Below are 19689 nucleotides of genomic sequence, written 5' to 3'. Positions count from 1 at the left end.
CTGCCCAGTTTCCCTCTTCAGAAACGGACGGAGGGGATGTGTCAGGCACTGGGCTGGCACGAAGAGGGTGGGATGGAGAACTGTGAGTTCTACCTTCAAGGGGGAGGCAAACCCACATGGACAGAGAAGACACAGGAACAGGGCCCAGTGGCACAGGGGAGACTTGGCTGATTTCCAGCATGGGAAGCAGATGCCCCTGCAGTGGTAGAGACACTGGAGCAAGATGGTTACAGGGCCCCAGAGACAGACTCAGCCCTCCAAGCCTGTGGGAGGGGAGGGCCACTCTACTGGGGGGCCCATGACCACAGAGGGGGCAGGGCCTGGCTGGGTGGGTGCTGCTGGGCTCACATCTCAGGGGCAGGTCTGAGGCAGTCTGGGAGCGTGAGGCTAAGTTGAGATACACAGGGTCTGCAGAAGTGCCTGAGGCTGCTGTGTGACCTGGATGTGCTGCATCGCAAGCTGGGCTGGCTGCAGAGCAGGGCTTGCTGGCACCCAGGACTCACACCATGAGGAGCGTGAATGCAGGAAGGAAAGTCTGCTGTATCTGCATGGATCTCAGTGGGCCCTGGAGTGCCTCTAGTCCAACTTCTTTGTCAATGTAGGAACTGGGGCCAGAGAGGGAGAGGGCTGCCATCCTTCTTGCACAGCTCACCCCACAAAGCCCCAGTTCCCCTCAGGGCCAGCTCAAAAACCTTCTCCTTTGGGACCAAAACTAAACCTCCAGGCAGGTTGGAATTGCAACCCCTTGACAATGCTCCCTTCACCAGCTCCCATGAGGCCTGATCTGACTCCCACTGTCACTGCATCTGTCTGTTCCCAAGCACCTCAAGGGTAGGATTGGGTCCTTTCTACAGGGTCTCCCAGTGCTTGTAGAAGAACGCAGTGAGTATTTGTTGGATGTGTGGATGGACAGGTGGATAGATGGGTGGGTGGATGGATGAATGGATGGATGGATGGATGATTGGATGAATGGATGGATGGGTAGATGGATGGGTGGATGGATGGATGCATGGATGGATAGGTGGATGAATGGAGGTGGATGGGTGGATGCATGGATGGATAGGTGGATGAATGGATGGGTGGATGAATGGATGGGTGGATGGATAGGTAGGTAGATGGATGGATGGATGGATGGATGCATGGATGGATGGGTGGATGAATGGATGGGTAGATGGATGGGTGGGTGGGTGGGTGGATGGATGGGTGGATGGATGGATGGATGGATGGATGGATGGATGGATGGATGGATGGATGGATAGATGGGTGGCAGACATTGTCTCCAGCCCCTCTGCATCCAGGCACTGCACTGGCACTCATCAGCCTTTCTCACCCTGCCTAGGGAGGCCTGCTCTGGGCTTCCCTCACACCTGAGCTGTGCACCACTTGCGATTTTTATGCTGTGAATAAGCTCCTGAAAGGTCACAAGGCAGTTCAGAGGTTGTTCTAGGGAAAGAGAAATGAAGCACCCTGAGTCTCTAAATCCTTAGCAGCAGGAATACCAGGTGACCTGTTTCTAAGTCAGCTTGCACCCTGGGGAAGCCACCATACCTGCTCTCATCTGGCAGCCCAGCACATACAAGCAGGGCTGGGGAGGCACAGACCCCACGGACATTTGGCTGCTTTTGTACATTGACACAGCCAGGCTGGCTCTCATGGCTAGCTTTGCAAACTCTAAGCACAGGCTAGCAAAAGGCAATGGGGAAGGTGGTTCCAGGGCTGGTAGAAGGTACATGTCCCAGGGCTGAGGACCAGGACATGGCCAGGTCCACTATCTCATTTGTGGGTGGGTAGGTGGCAGAACCTGGGGCAGCACCCAGGCCTGGGGAACAGCTTTCTCACCTCTCACCATACTGGATCTGCAGTGGTGCCTCCTCCTCCACCCCAGCCCAGGGTCCTGGGGGAAGGGGAAGGCTAGACGAAGCTGCTGTGGTCCTCCTAGATGGTTGTAGTGGAATCCGTGGGGAGGTGAGGAGGCAGTTGCTCTGTGCACATTGAAATCCCTTATGAGCCAGTGTCCTGCAGGAATAACAAGAACAGATGTGTGTTTTGGTGTTTATCAAATGACTTGACCTCTACTATGTTAGCATTGAGGCAGGCAGGGAAGAAATGGTTGTCTACACACACCTGTGTAGACAGTTTTCTCATTTGACAGAGTCGGAAACTGAGGCCCAGAGAGAAGGGACTCACCCAAGGTCACATGGCAGAAAATACTGGAGTCGGAAGCAGAGCCAGGCCTTCCAACTCTCAGGCCTGGCTCTTGACTTCATCCCTATGGCCTCCGACTGCAGGCAGGTCCCAAAGCGGTGGTGCCCCTAGAGTAGCTGAGGACGCTGTTCTGTCCCTGGAACTGACGCCTCCCTGGGGACTGTGGGTGGGAGCAGCAATGAAGGGAGTGGGTGTGATGGTGATGAGAAAGAAGAGGAAGGGAAAGCAGGGTCTGAGAATGACCCTGGGGCAACAGGAGCCTCTTCAGTCCCCACAAGGGGCAGAGGGCAGCAGTGAATTCAGAGAGAGCAGCCAGTACACCCTACCCCCAGCTGGCATCCCAGGTCTCTCCAGGTCTAGACTTGCACTGACTCCTCTGTGCCATCTTTCCAAACATGCCTGCCTCGTCATGCCTCTGTGCCTTTGCCTGGTGGTTTGCTTATTCTCTGTCACACCTGCAGGTCCTGCCCAGTGCCCACTCCTTGGGGATGCTCCCCAGTCTTCTCCTGTGGTGCCCTCGCTGTCCTGCAGCTCAGAGCTGGCACATGGGATCCCTTTCTCCCACTGCATGCAGAGCCCTGAGGATAGGCACTGTGTCTGGTTCCTCTCTGTCCCCAACAGCTGACTCAGGGCCTGCAGAGAACAGCTGCCCAATACACATTTGCAGAACAAATGGGTTAATAGACAAAAGAGCAGTAAATAAATGGGCCTCACAATGCCTGACCACAGTAGGGCCTCAACAGATATTTATTGAGCTAGAGCACAAGAGTCCCAGAGGCTGGTCCACGATGCCACAATGTCTCTGTTGGCTTCCCTCCATCACACACATACAACCCCTCCCCACCTGCACACACATACACACACACCCACATGCCTCCACACATATGCATATGCACGCACAAGCATTCTTCCAGAACACTTGGAACATTTTATTGTGGCCAAATGGTCCTGCCTGAGCACCAAGCCCCTCCGTCTCAAAATGCACACTCCCAGGACCCCTGCTGTGATACTGTGATGTAATAAGAAATATATATTTTGTCTTCTTGGTTTCCGGCACACTGCTCCTTAAAACCCTTGGAATTGCCAGAGTGATGAGTATCTTTTTTATGCTAATGAGATGACTGGTGACTCATGACTTGGGGGCCCCTGCATAGCTTCAGGATGAGGGCTGATTACCAGAAAGAACAAGACGTGATTAGAAGGTTGGGACTTTTAACCCTAGCGCCCAACCTCCTGGGGTGGAAGAGAGGCTGAAGGTTGAGCTGATCAACAATGGCCAATGATTTAATCAATCATACAGAAGTAATAAAGCCTCCATAAAAACCCCAAAGGACTAGGTTTGGGGAACTTCCGGATTGCTAACCACTTGGATGTGCTGGGAGGGAATGCACCCGGACAGGGCATGGAGGCTCCACGCCCCTTTCCCCATGCCTCGCCCTAGGCATCTCTTTCAACTCCGACTGTTCATTGGACTCCTCTGTAACATCCTTTATAATCAATGGGTAGGTCAGGCACTGTGGCTCACACCTGTAACCCCAGTACTTTGGGAGGCTGAGGTGGGAAGAATGCTTGAAGCTAGGAGTTTGACACCAGCCTGGGCAACATAGCAAGACCCCATCTCTACTAAAATAAACAAAATTAGCCAGCTGTGGTAGCGTGTGCCTATAGTCCCAGCTGCTTGGGAGGCTGAGGCAGGATGATCACTTGAGCCCAGGAGTTTGAGGCTGTAGTGAGCTATGATCACTCCACTGCACTTTAGCCTGGGCGACAGAGTGAGACCTTGTGTCTAAAAAATAAAAATAAAATAAAAGTAAAATATAATTAATGGGTAAATGTAAGTAAAGTGTTTCTGAGTCCTTTGAGCTGCTCTAGCAAATTAATGGAACCTGCAGAGGGGGTCACAGGAACCCATGATTTACAGCCAGTCAATCAGAAGCGAAAGCCACAATGCAGGCTTGCACGATTGGCCTCTGAAGCAGGGGGCAGTGTTGTGGGACTGAGCCCTTAGCCTGTGGGACTAGAAGCTGTCTCCAGGGGGATAGTGTCAGAATTGAATTCAAAGCGAGGACAGGCAGGCAGCTGGTGTCTGCTGGAGAGTTCCTTGGTGGCGGGAAAACAACTCGCACACGTCTGGTGTCGGAAGCATTGTGTTGAGCTGTGTGTGAGAGAAAGAAAAACACTTTGGTTTTCTCTATCCCTAATACCTATCCACTCCCATACATGTATCCTCACTTTCCCTCTCCACCAACCTCCCCGCTCCCCAATACGCGACACCAGTACCTGGGAACCTTCTCAACTTCCCACTGCGATTTCCAAAGATGCTGATCTTCGTCAGCTGCATTAATGAATCACAGCCCAGGAGGCTCCAACCTTCCTAAAAATATCTGAGAACCCTCAGTGCGGAGAGAGACTGTGAAGGTGTGTGCATCCTCATGGAGCCAGCCTGCCCTGCTCAGGCCACTGGGGGCTACTCGTCATGCTCACCTCTCCCCCATGTCCTTGCATCCTCACCTGCTCTGAACCCCAGAAGGCTGAACCAGTGGTTGCAGAGCCAGATCTAAGACAGCCTCCAGTGCACCCACACATTACAGATGGGGAAACTGAGGCCCAGAGAGGGAAGGGCCACAGGCCCTTGGTTCCCAGTGCAGGCCACTGCACGGTGTTGCCTCTGTGGTCAGCAGCCAAACAGGGGTGGGGAGGAGGGACTCCTCAGGTTAGACCCCCAGCAATGAGGGCCCAGCCTGGCCCCTGCAATGAGCTGTGGTCTGATGGGGCCACTACTGGTCCGCAGACTCAATAAGGAGCTTCTACAGGCAAAAGCAGTTTCCTGGGGCCAGGTGTGGAGGGGCAGGGGGAGGTCCACCACGGTGGAGCTGCCCTCCTATCACAGGCTTATGCTTCTCAAGCAGGGAAGACGAGGAATGGTCCCCGAGATGGAGAGTGGCAGATTTGGACTTCGTTCTGCTTCACAAAGCTCACCAGTACTAAGTCCATTCCTTTGCCATTCCTGCACAGGGGGCTTCTTCACACTCGCCCACCCCTCCACCCTGGCAGTAGAATCCAGAGGGCTCTCATTGGTAGCTACAGCTTTGTTTTTCAAAGTGTGGTTCATGGACCAGCGGTATCGACATCCCCTGAGAGCTGGTTGGAAATGCAGAGTCTCAGGCCCCACCCCAGACCTGCTGAATCAGACCCCAAGGGGTTTTCCGCTGTTAGAGTTTGAGAAGCTCGGGGCAATGGAACCACTTAGTGTAGTCTCACCCAGCAGTGACACACGTGATGAGTTGTGCATGCATAATATTATTAATCAGCTGGGAGGAGAGCCAGGAGGACGGGAATAGGAAAAGGAGGGCTCCCAGGATCCTAGGACGGCAGGTCCAGAGTGAACATGGGAACTGTTGCTCAGCCCCTCTGGAGGCTCCTCGAAGGAGTGAATCTGGGGCCAACAGAGCATGTGAGAATTTGTCTACTGCTGTCCTCTTCCTCAGGCTGGAAACCCCTCTAGTCTCTCTAACAGGTGCTTTCCAGTCCCAGCTTGGGCTCCCATCATGACGGGGAGCTCACCACCTCTCAGGCGGTCTACTGCAGGGTGGACGGCTGTGACTCCGACAGAGCCTCCATCACGTGGAGCAGAAGCTGCCTCCGTGGCCCCAGCTGGCCCACCCTCCAGCTCTGGGCTCCCTCAGGGCTGCTGGTGACCAGCCAGTTCCTTCTGTGATCTCTTCTTTACTCCTTATCACTTTATTCTTTTTCTAGTTCCAGAAATAGTCTTTCTGGTTTTTTGTTTTGTTTTGTTTTGTTTTTGTTTTTTTGAGATGGAGTTTCACTTGTACCCCAGGCTGGAGTGCAGTGGTATGATCTTGGCTGACTGCAATCTCCACCTCCCTGATTCAAGTGATTCTCATGCCTTAGCCACCCGAATAACTGGGACTACCAGCATGTACCACCATGGCTGGGTAAGTTTCGTATTTTTAGTAGAGATGGAGTTTCACCATGTTGGCCAGGCTGGTCTCGAACTCCTGATCTCAGGTAATCTGCCCGCCTCAGCCTCCCAAAGTGCTGAGATTACAGGTGTGAGCCACCATACCCGGCCCAGAAATAGCCTTTCTATTTGTGTTTGGAGAGTCATTTTATGGGTCACTCCTCACTGAGAATGGAGGTACTGCCACACTGTATGGAAAAGGCACCTACAGAGGCAGAACTTCCACCACCAGGACTCAGAGGGTGGCATCGGCCTCCCTTGATCACTTCCTCCTGCATGGCAGACAAGTAGGCATCGTGCTGCAGGCTCTGCCCTGTTCTTTGGGGGCTCAGGAAGTGGAGAGGGACATTAGCAACAGCCCAGACTGGGATCATGGCCTTAACCTGCCAAATGCTGGAGCTCGAGAGCAGGTTACCCACTTCTTCCCAGCAGCAGGTCCAACAGTCTCTGTGGGAAGACACAAAATTGTGGCTCAGTTAGCCAGCAAAGACCTAAGACTAGGAGGCCCAGAGCAGAGCTAGCCCCCAGCTCAGTGCCAGGCTGTGTATAGGGGATAAAATGGGGTGAGGCCATACCCAGGGTGCAATTGCTGCACACTCACCCAGGGCAGCAGCCCCCGTGTCGCCCACAGCCTGCTCTCACCCAAGACTGTGGCTCCTCCACCAGATGGACCAGGCACTTCCATGGCCCCTGCTTCCTGACCCTCCTGTCCACTTCCCACACAGCCTAGGGACCACTCTGAATGCCATCCCCTGTCCCCCGCCAGACCCTCTCCACAATTAGTGATCTCGACAGAGTGGGTCTCCCTGCCACCTGCTATACCCTGACCCAGGGATACCCAGGAGATCTCCTCTGGAGCTTGACCCTGGCAGGCATCTGTAGCCTCCCACAAACTAGGAAAGGGTGTTGGTGGGGACAGCCCCTCCCGGGCAGGCCAACCCCACCCCGTGGGACAGTCAGCACACCCTGCAGCTAGGGTACGTCTAATAACAGCTGCACTCATCCCACTGGAAGATGAATGTGGAACCTCTGATCCTGCTCCACCAACAGGGAGCAGGGCTCTCCAGGGCCAAGCCAAAGCCACCAGGCAGGTCAGAGCAAGGTTTTGTCACTCCTCTCAGGATATAGTGGGGCAGCAGCAGCCCAGAGAGCCGGAGCCCTGCTGGAGCCTGCGCAGTGAGATGGATGTAGAGTCAGGGCTGGAACTGGAATGTGCTGACTCACAGGCCAAGGCTTCCATGGAAAAAGAACAGCCATCATTCATGGCTGAGCGCTCCAAGCTAGCTACCACATACGCATTGCTTCCTGGTATGGTAGTTATGACGACCCTATTTCACTAATGAGGAAAGGGCTTAACAAACTCCACCAAGGTCGCAGTTAGCAAACGGCCCACCCTGCCCCTTTAGGAACTCCCAGCTCATTTCCCAGGTCAGGAGGCTCTGCAGCTCCTGTTACACTCACGAGCTCTGCCCCATCCCGGCACTGACAGGGAGTTCACTCCTTGGGGAGACCTTCCTTTGGCAGCCAGACTTATTCCCCTGCAGTAGAGTTCAAGATGTTTCCCCTATAACTGCCCATCACCCCCGCCTGTGCCGGGGTACAGCTCTAAGGGAGACACAGACACTGCTTGGGCTGACTCCTTCCCAGCTGAGTCTCTGAACTGCCCAGGGATCTGTAGTATGTGGGTCCGGGTGGGGTGACTCCCAGCTCTCAGCATTTCTGCCCCAGTGGCCTGAGCACCTGTGGGTCCGAAGCCCTCAGAGTCACACTGGGTCTCCTGTTCCCTGGCTCTCTGGTCAAGGAAGACAAGGAGGAGCAGGCATCACTTGCTCACTCTGGCCACCTGCACTCTGGCTCTAGCTCTAGGCACTTCTCTCTTGGCTGCAGCGACAGGCAGCTGTGAGGCCAGGGATGGAGTTTGTCGCGGGTTTTTTTTTTGTTTTTTTTTTTTGAGATGGAGTTTTGCTCTTGTCACCCAGGCTGGAGTGCAATGGCGCGATCTCAGCTCACTGCAAACCCTGCCTCCTGGGCTCAAGCGATTCTCCTGCCTCAGCCTCCCGACTAGCTGGGATTACAGGCACACACCACCATGCCCAGCTAATTTTTGTATTTTTAGTAGAGACGGGGTTACACCAAGTTGGCCAGGCTGGTCTCAAACTCCTGACCTCAGGTGATCTGCCTGCCTCAGCCTCCCAAAGTGCTGGGATCACAGGCATGAGCCACCACGCCTGGCCCCCGACAGGTTCTCTTTTCCCATTCCTAGAGGTCCCTTCACTACCCTTCTAGCCCCTGAACCCCTGAGAACAAGGATTGAGTTTCTCCTACTCTGTCCCCCTCTCAGAATCTCCTGACACCATGGAAGTCATGGGTATTGGGTGCCTGCATGTGCTAGAAGCCACCCTGCTCGCCATCACACAGATTCATCTAATCTGTCAAGAACACGATCTGATGAATATTACTAGTTCGTTTTACAGACGACAACACCGAGACCTGGGAGTTGACTTGATGTTACTGAGAAAAGGTCACATCCTTAGTAAGTGGCAGCAGCACGGGACTCACATCAATATGGGTGACCCCCGGACTCAAGTTCCTTCCACTGGTCAAGCCACATTCCCTGTAAGGTGCTGCTTCTAGAAGAAGGGGGCAGAAGCTGGGGGCATCTCAGCCTTGCCCTCACACTGATTCCTGCTGGGCTGCCTGAGGCCAGGCCAGTCAGACGCTGGGGAATCAAGGGGCTCTGTGCTTGCAGGGCCACAGGAGGGCCCGGCCCCAAGTATCCCAGTCCCCATACCCACCCTCACCCCTGCTGGTAAGTTCGTTAAGACAGAGAGGCCTGAGGAAGGCACGTGGTGCTGGCAGCCAAACAAAGGGGTCTGCGATCAGCCAGACACTTCCTCACTGGCATAAAGACCTACTTCCCCCCCAGACACAGCCCCCGGCCACTAGGACCCCAAAGAATGCCTGGAATGTCGTGGGGCCAGACAGTCTCCAGGCTCCTGCAGACAGAGGAGAGGCTGCCTTTGTGCCCAGAAGACTGACCGCAGGCTAGAAAGGTCAGTCTCTGACCTGTGACCTTGCTCTTTCACCCCAGTCCCAGGGAGTAGCTGAGCTTCTCTCCTTAGGACCCACAGTGTCCCTTCCGTGCCAGTGGAACCTGACCCCAAGTTTGCAGCAGCTTCAAGAAAGAGGAGATGAGTTCCAATGATGCAGATGTGGCTCCCACAGCTGGCCCCCAGCACCGAGGGGGAACTCAACGTCACCAGGGCTCTCTGGAGGTCATTTGAACAGTCAGTCCCCTAGGAGGGCAGCTCCAGCCCCCTCCTCACCTGCTCCTCCAGGGCTGGTCTCGCTCAGTGCCTCAGGACCACCGCCACCACCCCTGACCTGCTGACTGCCCAGACTGTCCTAGAAGCTAAGGGCCTAGAACAAAAGAGAAATGAATCCCTATACTCAGGGCCATTCTAGCCGGAGACAGACACAAACCCAAGTCAGTTCTAGCAGGAGAAAGAGCCTCAGAGGAGGAGAAAGATGGTGCTGAGGGGTGGGGGGTAGGGGGCTGCAGTCTCACACGTGGTCAGGAATGACTTAGAGGAGGGCGGGAAGGAGTCCCGTGGCTACCTGGGGAAGAACATTCTAGGAAAAAGGAGCAGCAAGTGCAGAAACCCCAGTCTGTTCAGGGAACAGCAAGAAGAGCAGGGTCAGCACGTGGTGGGGGTTCCTAGGAGCTGGAGCCGGGCAGGTAATGGAGGAAGGGGCCAAGCCTGGGCCGCCGTCAGGCTTCAGCGTTCACTCGGGGTGAGATGGAAGCCCTGCCAGGTTTTAAGCAGAGCAGCAACAGGATCAGACTTGTGGCTTGTAACTGGGCCCTTTGTCTGGGGACTAGACAGGAGGTGAGGGAGGAGGTGACAGGAACCAAATCAGGAGGCTCCCAGGCCTGCCATGGCCCAGCCATGCTGACACATCTGCCTGTCTGTGGCAGCAGCTCCTGGAAGGAGCTCAGGGCCCAGGGCTGGGCAGCTGCCCAGGCCACATCCCATTCCACACTCACCGTGATAGGCCAGGCCCTGTGTTGGGGACAGGATGGAGAACCATAAGACATAGTGCTTATCTCGAAGAGTTCCCACCTGATGAGGGACAGGCAGATCTTGGCAGCCTCTCCCAGCTCTGAGCCCCAGAGCTCAGTTGGGACCTCCCAAGGGAGCATCAGCATCCTCTCTACTGCTGGCAAGGAGATTGCCCTCGAGGCCGTCTTGGTCACTCCAAAGCTTAGCCCACAGCCTGGTCTGTGGCTTGAGGTCCCAGTGGGCTGGAGACTCTCTGGGGTAAGCAGAGTACTGGTCGACTTCGGGCACCAATGAGCCCGGCAGCTAGGAATGACATGATCAGCAGGACTGACAGTGGCCCTACAGCTCAGCCGCAGCCCAGCCCAGCCTGCCTGGGCCTTGTTCCAGGGTAGCCAAAAGAATGGAGGCAGGAGAGAGAGAGAGAAAGGGAGGCCCATGTCCCACCACCCCCAAAAGGCAGAGAAACATGTTCAGCCTGTCTGTGACTCACTCTTCCTTACAAGAAAACTTTTTGTTTTTTCCTTCAAAATCGCAGACTTCCACCTTCAGACAATAACGTGTCCTCAGGAAGTTACGTATTTTGTTTTTCTGTGCAAGCTGCTGGGGCTTTTGTTGTTTTAGAAACGTCTGCTGTAATTGGGCCTGTGGACAGACTGTGGCTGCCTCTCAGAACAGGCTGACTCCTACATAGGGTGGCCAAATTTGACAAATAAATATATCAGACACCCAACTAAATTTGAGTTTTAGATGAACAACAAATTCTTATTTTAGTCTAAGTATTTCCCAGGCAATATTTGAAACATACTCAGGCTAAAAAAATTCATTGATCTGAAATTCAAATGTAACCAGTATTTTACTTGGCAACCCTTCCCCTAAGTCCACCAACAAACCCACAGCCATGCCTCTCTCGGTCACCAGCCCCACTGGTTCCCAGTGTCCTCCCGATCCTCCGACTCCATTGATCCCAGTGAGTCTCCCAACCATTGGCCTGTGCCCTTGGAGTCGGGCTAAGTTCTACAGTATCCAGGAAGCCCAAGCCTCACACATTCCCTGAACCTTGCCCTGCTTCCCATTTGCCCCCCCGCCTCTCTCTACTTTCCAGAAAAGGCAGGCAGGTGCTGCTCCCCAGCCCCAGACAGTCTCCTTCCCTGGGATCAGGACCCTCTGCCTGGTCATTCACAGGAGTCCCTCTGGGCTGCCCCCAGCCCTGCCCAGGGCTTTTCTGGCCTCAGCCTGAGAGAAGCAAACTGAACACTGATCCTTTATGCAACGGGCTGCACCCGGCTCCCACCTGAATCAGTCCACTCCCCTAACCCTGGCCACAAGCAATTCCGGGGCTTTTGACACCCCAGAGCCTACTCCTCTCATCCTCAGCACCCTCTTCTCACGGAAATGTTTGAAAAGAGAGTTTTTTTTCCCCTTCTTTTAGGCTGGGACACCAGAATATGGAGTCCCGCTTCTGTTTTAAAGCACTATCTCCTGACTCCTGGGGTAAACATTTTTCCAACTTTATAGAACGCTAGAGCAGGGAAAACACCTTCCTTCCATTCTGTGGCCTTCAAATGATCGCCGTCAGGTTGCTGAACTTGAGCTCTTGGGCTCATGCATCTCATAAATGCTCCCTGGGCACCTGCTTGCTGCGGCTGAACCCTAGGGCCACTGTCAGTCCTGCTGATCATGTGTTTCCTAGCTGCTGGGCTCATTGGTACTCGATGTCGCCTGGCAGCTGAACTTGGCCATGGGTATAAAGACAAAAGAGAGCCTCCATTGCAGCCCCAAGAGCTCAGGATGGTGGGAGAGAGATGGGTAAATGTCTAATCGCCTTATGATAATTCTAGGATGGCCATGGAGGACATCTTGGGGCTACCCAGGCTGACAGAGCAAGGGGTGGTTCCCAAGAACTGCCCAAGTGAGTTCCCAGGTGTTAGTAAGATTCTGCTAGGGGAGGAGGAGAAGAAACGGTGTCTCAGAAAGGGGAACAAGCCAGCAAGGCCTGGAGGCTTGGAGCAAGTGGCTCTCTGAGCTGGAGAAGTTTGGGGGTGTGACTTCCAGGAGGGCAGCAGGGTCTGTTGCATAAAGGGTCACTGTTTGGCTTGCTTCTCTCGGGCTGAGGCCTGAAAGCCCTGGGCAGGGTCATGGAAGGCCTCAGATGCCGGCTGGGAGCTTGGATTTTATCCTACAGGCACTAGGGAGCCAGGAGAGGGCTGGGAAGGATTGCAGAACTCAGGGAGAGAGAAGAGGAAGACCTATGACAGGGCAGTGAGGACACTGGGGAGGGTCTGGCTTCTGGGACAGGGTCCCCATCTTCTTCCGCTGCTCTGAGACATAGCCCAGGCCTTGAGGCTTAGTGTTTGCTAGACTTTGCGGTTAAAGGAAAAAACAAAACTGAAGGCCCAAGTCTGAAGTTGGCTGTTCCTTGATGGTACCCCAGCACCCCCTTCCTTAGGCTGCACTCCATTCTGTCAGGCCTTTCCCCCAGCCTTGCTCCCTCTGAGTTTTTCCACCCTGGCCTAGGCTGGGGAGCAAGCTCTAGGCTGGGGACCCAGCCCTAGCAGAGGCCCCTCCCTCACAGCACAGCCTGAGCCCCGGGGCCACCCCATGTACCTCCAGGCTCTTGGAGCCAGAGGCCTGCGAGGCAGCCCGGGCCTGTTCCCTCTCTTCCTGCTGAACACTCCCCACATTGTTCGACTTTGTGTCCTTTTTCCTGTGCCTCGGCATTTCCAACTTTATTGCCCTGGTTCCCTCCAAAGGTCATTGGCCAAACAGACTGGCGCCATCGGTTGGAAAAACAGCATGCCTCGGATGCCTGGGATTGGTCCTCCTGAGGAGAAGGGACAGCAGCAGAGAGAGATCTTCCCACTGCTCACTCCCTCCAGCCTCCTGGACCTGCTGGGGCCCTCATCCTGGCCCATGGGTACTTCTGTGCCCCTGCCTTGGGCCCATGCTCACCAGAGCTTCCCCTGGGAGTCTTTCCCTGGAGCCTGCTGAGTGCCCCAGGTCCACCTGCTCACATCAGGTGCCACTTCACGAGCTCGAAATAGAGCCTGCCATCTCCCCAGTGCCACTGCCAAAGGGCTGGGCCAGAATGCAGGCCACTCAGGTGACATGGTCCTGCCTGCTCTTCTCCAGCAGGCCGGAGCACCGAGGCCAGGAATGGAGATTCCCCCTTCTCTCAGATCCCTGCGGGCCTGCTCTCCTCTTGCCTCATCTTATTTCCAAGGACTCCAGGCTCAGAGAGGTTGAGTCATATCTAAAGTCACAGGGCTAAGAGCAAGGGCTGGGACTGAGACCGAGGCTTTTGGTTTTACCCCCTGCACTCTTTCCTTTCTGATGGCTCAAGAGCTGGCTCGGTTCTGAAGTCTTTCCTTGAAGGGGCAGGGCAGGCCCAGGGGAGAGGCTGGGAAGCAGGGCTCAGGCCTGGCTCTGCTGCCAACCCCTCATGTAGTTCTGCTCAGGCTCTCTCCAGGCTCTGCTGCCTCCTTCCAACCCAGAACACCAAGATTTCTAGGTTGGGGCCATTTTTCCTCTGTTCGTATCAGAACACTTCCTCCGTCCCTGATGACACAGGCTATGGGGCTACAGAGACTTCTGACTCAGGTCTTCGTGTAGCCCCAGGACTCTGGAGTCCTCTCCCCGTACCCTACTCCACCCTATGCTGGTGATTTAGAATTTAAGTTTGTTATACAGAGAGACAGCATGATGTCGTGAAAAACCAAGGACTTTGTCCTCCAACCAACCTGAGTTCTTATTTTGTTTTTTTTTCTCACTCAACTGTGAGATCTCGGTCAGGTTATGAAAGCTCTTTGAGCCTCACTATCCTTATCTGTAAAATGGTTAGAATTATTATAAGGATTAAGTTACACAATGAAGAAAAGTACCTCGAACATGGAAGGTCTTCAATAAATGGCAGTGATTATTGTAATCTTCAGAGGCTCCTTCCTCCTGTCTCTTCAGGGTACTGGAGCTCGGGGATCAGCTCCCAGCCTGTCCTTCCCATCTGTTTGGGGGTCACTGGGCCTGCTCAGGAATCTGTGGACAGGCACACAGGTGGCCCCTGCTCCAGGGCTGCAGCTGTGCTCCTTGCACGTCTAATTGCTCCCTGCCAAGCCCCATGGGAGCAGAGGGGCCTGGGCAGCCTTCCTGTCTGCCAGCATAGCCCATCACTCTGTGGTCCCCAGGGCCACAGCCTACTGGTAGCCACCACAACATAGAGAATGTGGTAGGCAGAATACTACCAAAAGTACCCCCAAGATAACAGACTCTAATCCCTAGAATCTGTAAATGTCACTGTAGTGGGTTGAATGGTGTCCACCCAAAAGATATGTCCAAGTTCTAACCCCTGGTACCTGGGAACAAGATCTTATCTGGAAACACAGTCTTTGCCGATGTAATTAAGCTGAAGGTCTTGGGATGAGACTTTTCTGGATTTAGGGTAGGTCTACATGCCCGGAGCCTCCAGAAGCTAGAGGGGCAAAGCATTCTCCCCGAGAGCCTTCAGAGGGAGCATGGGCCTGCTGACACCTTGGTTTTGAACTTCAGGCCTCTGGAACTGTGAGAGAATAAATTTCTGTGTTTAAACCACCCTCTCCTCTTTAACCATGGGGTCCTCTGTCTCCACCACAACCCGTGGTACTTTGAGTCTCTTTGTTACTTGTTCTTCCCAGGGAGACCCCCCAAGCCCCTGACTGCTTTTAATCCCGAGGCTCACATAATTCAGCAGGTTTTGAGTTGTCATTTTGTAGACTGAAAACCTGAGATTCACAGGTTCCCAAAAAAGGCCTGGCTCGGACTGGGCCAACAGCTCTAAAGGAGTCGCAGCCTCCCGGGCCTTTGCTTCCAGAGGCTCCATGAATCCACAGCTCTCAGCTGATATCTCATTAGGGAGCTATGGGCTTCCCCTTCCTGTTCAGCTACTAGTTTAAGTTGTTTTCCTTCTTCTGGTCTGCAAGGAACAAAAACAAGTAATTTTCTCATAAAAATAACAATTAGCAAAGCCCGGAATGCAGACAGCCTCCGGTCAGGACCATTCATCAGTGCTGACCTCGAGGTAACTTCAGGCTCCTTGTGAGACACAACACCGCCATCCCCACCAGGACAAGGAGGGCCAAGCGCTTTGCTGCCCTGCATGGTGGCCTGGTTGGTGGCTGCAGCAGTGTTTTCAGGGACATAGAGAATGAACAGGAAGACCAATGTCAGAAACAAAAGCTTCTTGGACACTCAACATGGTTTTGAATGCCATAGAGAATGCAAAACTAGGTCCTTCCTGTGTGGGTTGCCCTCAAAAACCCAGGGAAGTGTCATGTTCACAGCAGGGAAAACAATTGCACTGATTAATTGTGCTTCTGTTGATGCTGCGGTTCTCCTGACTTCTGAGTGCATCACAGTGAGGCCATCTGCCAGATGGAAGCGCTGGAACAGACAGCTTCTTGGAGCAAACTGCAAGGCTCGTGAGACTCAAAACAAGCCTGTTAGATCCCATTTACTAAATGGCCATAATCAAAGAACAAGCTCTTAGTTATCTAGCAAGGCGCTCTGGAAATAGATGAGCATGCAAAATCACAATTTATGAGTTCAGCAATTTTTCTTTTTCTGCTAAAGATATTAGCCCATGAAAATCTTGTAGTGTTTGAGGAGATTCAGTCAATTGCTAACTTTCTGCAAGTGTCTTATCCATGGCTGCCTCCTTTTTCCCACCACTGCAAAGGGCCCTAGGCTTGGCAAGCAAGGTTGAGCTGAGCTGGGAGAGGAAGACCTGGGGCATACCTCATTTCAGAGCCCTGGAGGGCCAGGGGATCACTGGGAAGGAATGAGTGCTGCATGGCCAGGAGAAATGAGTGACTGTATAGCAGAAAGCATGGTCAGCCTCCGTGGATGAGATGACAGTGACCTGGCCAGCCCCACTCAGTGGGCACCTGGCTTCTCCCAACAGCACCCGGGCAGGCAGTGCTGGGCAAGGCTGGCCTCCTGGACACCTCACAGGGGTCTGCTTCCTTATCTGCTGTGTCCACATTGGGAGCCAATCCTGTCCCTGGATGAGGGCAGCAGATCCACTGAACTGAGCTAGGAGAGAAGTCGGGACCCTGGGTTCAAGTCCCAGCATGGTTATCTACTAACCGTGGAACTGTGGGGAAATCAGGGGTCCTCTTGGAGCCTCAATCCCGTCCTCTGCATAACTGGGATGATAATGTTGGCCTTACTTGGTTTTTGCCAGGATTAAATGAGAACACAGGAGTGGTTGTCATTACTGGCGTAAAAAGAACCATTTCCTAGCTCATTAATGCAGACAACGTAAACGTCTGGATGCCTAAGGACAAAGCCCGGGACTTTTCTGCACTTGCTACTCACCCCCATATTGTTGTTGGGCATTTGTTTGGATTTCTCTGGAACTTTTGGAACAATGGGCTCTGGAGTTTTGTCCTGTGGCCATTCACACCCTCAAGGGAAGCATTTGCTGAGCTCTAGGCCTCGTTCCAAGGGTGAGGAGCCTGGTGGGACATTTACCTGAATCAGGGCCGCAGCCTGGACAGGCAGGGCTAGGGACAGGAAGGCCAGAGACACATAGTGTCAATCCCTGAGCCTGGAAGCCCTAGTCCAAAGCCTCCTGGGCTTATTTCAACCCATCAGCTGACTCTGACAATCAGAAAACACCAAAAAGGGCCCACCCCTTCCTCTCTAGCTCTGACACTCTAAGATGCTGTTTGGTCTCAACATGCAGCCCAGTTCCCTGGCTGCCCAGCCACACTCTGCCCACATATTTTAGACTCCCAAAGGGTAGTAAGTCCCTCTTGCAGCATCCCTGGAGGCCCCGCCGCATGCCAGGTGAGGAGCAGGCACTGGGGAGAAAGCCACAGTGTGCCTCCTGCCTCCTCCCCTCTCCAGGTTTGTGCCTCAAGGCCCGGCATTCCTTATCCACGGGCCTGGCCCATGTGCCTGGGCTCTTCCACACGGGGGCCTGGCAGCAACTCCTCTGTCTCCTTGGTTCCACCCCACCCCTTCAGGCTACCCCAGCAAGGGAGGACAGGAGCAGCTGGGAAATTAATTTACAATGTGAGTGACTGTTAGGCCCTGATACCCACAGATGAGGAGTTGCTTTTTAAAAGGTAGCTATTTATAAAAATGAATGCTTGAGAAGTTCCTGACAGGCAATGGGGGAAAGAGGCTGGGGAGGGGGACCTGAAAAACCTGTCCCACCCATTTCCATCTTTGTTTTGTTTTGTTTTGTTTTTTGAGACAGGGTCTTGTTCTCTCCCAGGCTGGAGTGCAGTGGCACGACCGCAGCTCACTGCAACCTCAATCTCCCGATCCTCCTGTTTTAGCCTCCCAAGTAGCTGGCACTACAGGTATATGTCACCATGACTGGCTAATTTTCTTTTAGTTTTTGTAGAGATAGGATCTCACCGTGTTGTCCAGGCTGGTCCTGAACTCCTAGGCTCAAGTGATCCTCCTACCTCGGCCTCCAAAGTGTTCTGGGATTATAGGTGTGAGCCATTGCACCCGGCTATGTGAGGTTTCTTTCTGCTCAATCTTTGCCTAAGTTGTTTCCTTCACATGGACTCTATGTGTTCCTCCTCTTTTCCTGTCCTCAGAGAACCAGCCGGAACCTCACCTCCTCTGAGAAGCCTGCCCAGTACAGCTCCTCCTGCCACTGAGGGCTTAGCTCAGGCGTCCCATTTTCCATGCTTTGCAGTCTTATCTCCTCTCTGGCCTGAGACCTCCCTGAGGCTCTAGTCTAGAGCCTGAAAATATCAGAGGAGGGCTGGAATCTGCCACATTCTAGCTACACGACCTTCTCTCTAAAGTGGGAACAGGATCGCCTCCCTCATTGTACTGTAAAGTGCCTGGCATATGGCAGGTGCCAACAAATACTGCTACCCCCAGAAGTTCTGTGAGAGACGGAGGCCTTGAATGGTACCCTTAATGGGGCCCACAATCTAGGGACTTTTTATTCCACAACAGAAATGGAAGTTGACCCATCACACTGAGTCTACACTATTTCTTGGGTCTTGCCTGCCTCCCGGAAGCTGAACTTATCACCAGAGGGACTATGCAGGCTGAAGTTTCTGTTTCTGTTTTGGTTACGTATAGAAGCAGTTGCTTTCTAAGAATTGAAGGACACCTAGTCATATCCTCTTGGTCAGTGGCAAACAAATGATGGGGAACAGAATTCCCACTTACAAATCTTTTCCCATTGGGATGTCTAGGATGGATGGTTCCTGGGAATGCCCTGGGAATTTACCTGGGAAGAGTATTTACAAGGATATTTATGGGAGAATTTACAAGGGAATTGCCGTTTGAGTTGGGTTTTCAGAGTAAACAAGGGCTTGTCACTGGGCCTAGATGGAGATGTGGGGTGGCCCAGGGCAAGTGAAGGACTTGGGGTTCCAGGGAGATTAAGGACTGGGGGCATGACACACTGATATTCATGTACAATTGAGTTAATATTTCCGTATCGGGGAGGGCCTGGGAGCTGAGTGGGGAGAGGGTGGGAAAGGGGGACCCTCCTGATGGACCCAGGAGGTTCAGTCCCAGCCCAAACCCAGCCCTTCAGAAAGACCCAAGGCTAGCAGGCCTGGACTCCTTAAAAAGCTTCCCAACCATTGGCTGGGGCAGAGCATGATTCTTGGGGTTGTTTTACCCCAAGGGCCTTGTCCAGGGCTTCCTTTGAAACAGGTGCAGCGATCTCCCAGAGAGAAGTTCTAGACCATGCAATCTTCCTGTCTCCCTGCATTTCCTGTGACATGTTAGCGGCTTGGAGGTGTCCCCCCAGCTCCACCAGGGGCATAGGAAGAAAGAGCCTCCAGGCCCAAGGTGAGGGGCACCTCCCAGCACCGCCATCTGGGAGCGTAAGAGTGCCTGTCTGTGGCTGCAGCCTGGGAGGGAGAGAGGGTCCAGAGATGGAGGCAAGCAGAGGCCAGACCAACTCAGGCCGGGTGCATGAGCTGGAATTGCCAGGCCTCTGAACCTCAGGCTAGGTCGCATTCTTGGAGCAGCAGATTAAAGTATGAGGGGGTATTGTCTAATCTATACTCCCCGGCACTGGGGCTGGATGGGGATTGGGCTTCCAGGGTTCTGTTACACTGATCAGATCAGTGATTCATATGCTGATGTATCAGAACCACCTGCAAACACATTTCCAGGCCTGCCTCAGGGCACTCGTTCCTCAAGCCTGTCCAGTGTGACTTCAACCCCCTTCACAGCTGAGTAGGTTGTGGCCGGGGGCCATGGATCTGCAAAGACTGAGTAACATGCCTGATGTCTCATCATGATCCAGCCGGCTGGGGACCTCTGGCATGGAACACTCCAAGCTGCATCATGTCCCCTCAGGCAACTTGCTGATCCCTGGCAAGGGGTGCAGGAAGCAGGCTCACGTGGCTGTGCCCTTGAATCAGGGCTCGGGAGAGTGGCACAGGGTGGGGGTGGGAACAGCCTCTCTTGACC

General features: G+C 53.8%; 1 protein-coding gene across 15 annotated transcripts in view; it reads right to left on the bottom strand.

The window, feature by feature from the left end:
• HS1BP3 (HCLS1 binding protein 3) overlaps window positions 1-19689 on the bottom strand; it is a 174696-nt gene that overhangs the window by 82562 nt on the left and 72445 nt on the right. For all 15 annotated transcript variants that reach the window (XR_010109216.1, XR_004669733.3, XM_034952673.3 and 12 more), the window contains one exon: window positions 1840-2016. Coding sequence is in view for 13 of the 15 variants with exons in the window: in XM_034952673.3 (XP_034808564.2) it covers window positions 1840-2016 (177 nt within the window). In the remaining 2 variants the exon portion in view is untranslated. The remainder of the gene's footprint in view (window positions 1-1839; window positions 2017-19689) is intronic.

This window comes from Pan paniscus, chromosome 12 (assembly GCF_029289425.2).
Source record: "Pan paniscus chromosome 12, NHGRI_mPanPan1-v2.0_pri, whole genome shotgun sequence".
In the NCBI taxonomy this organism is placed as follows: domain Eukaryota; kingdom Metazoa; phylum Chordata; class Mammalia; order Primates; family Hominidae; genus Pan; species Pan paniscus.
The sequence above is the reverse complement of the archived record's forward strand: the minus strand, read 5'-3'. Positions and strand labels throughout refer to the sequence as shown.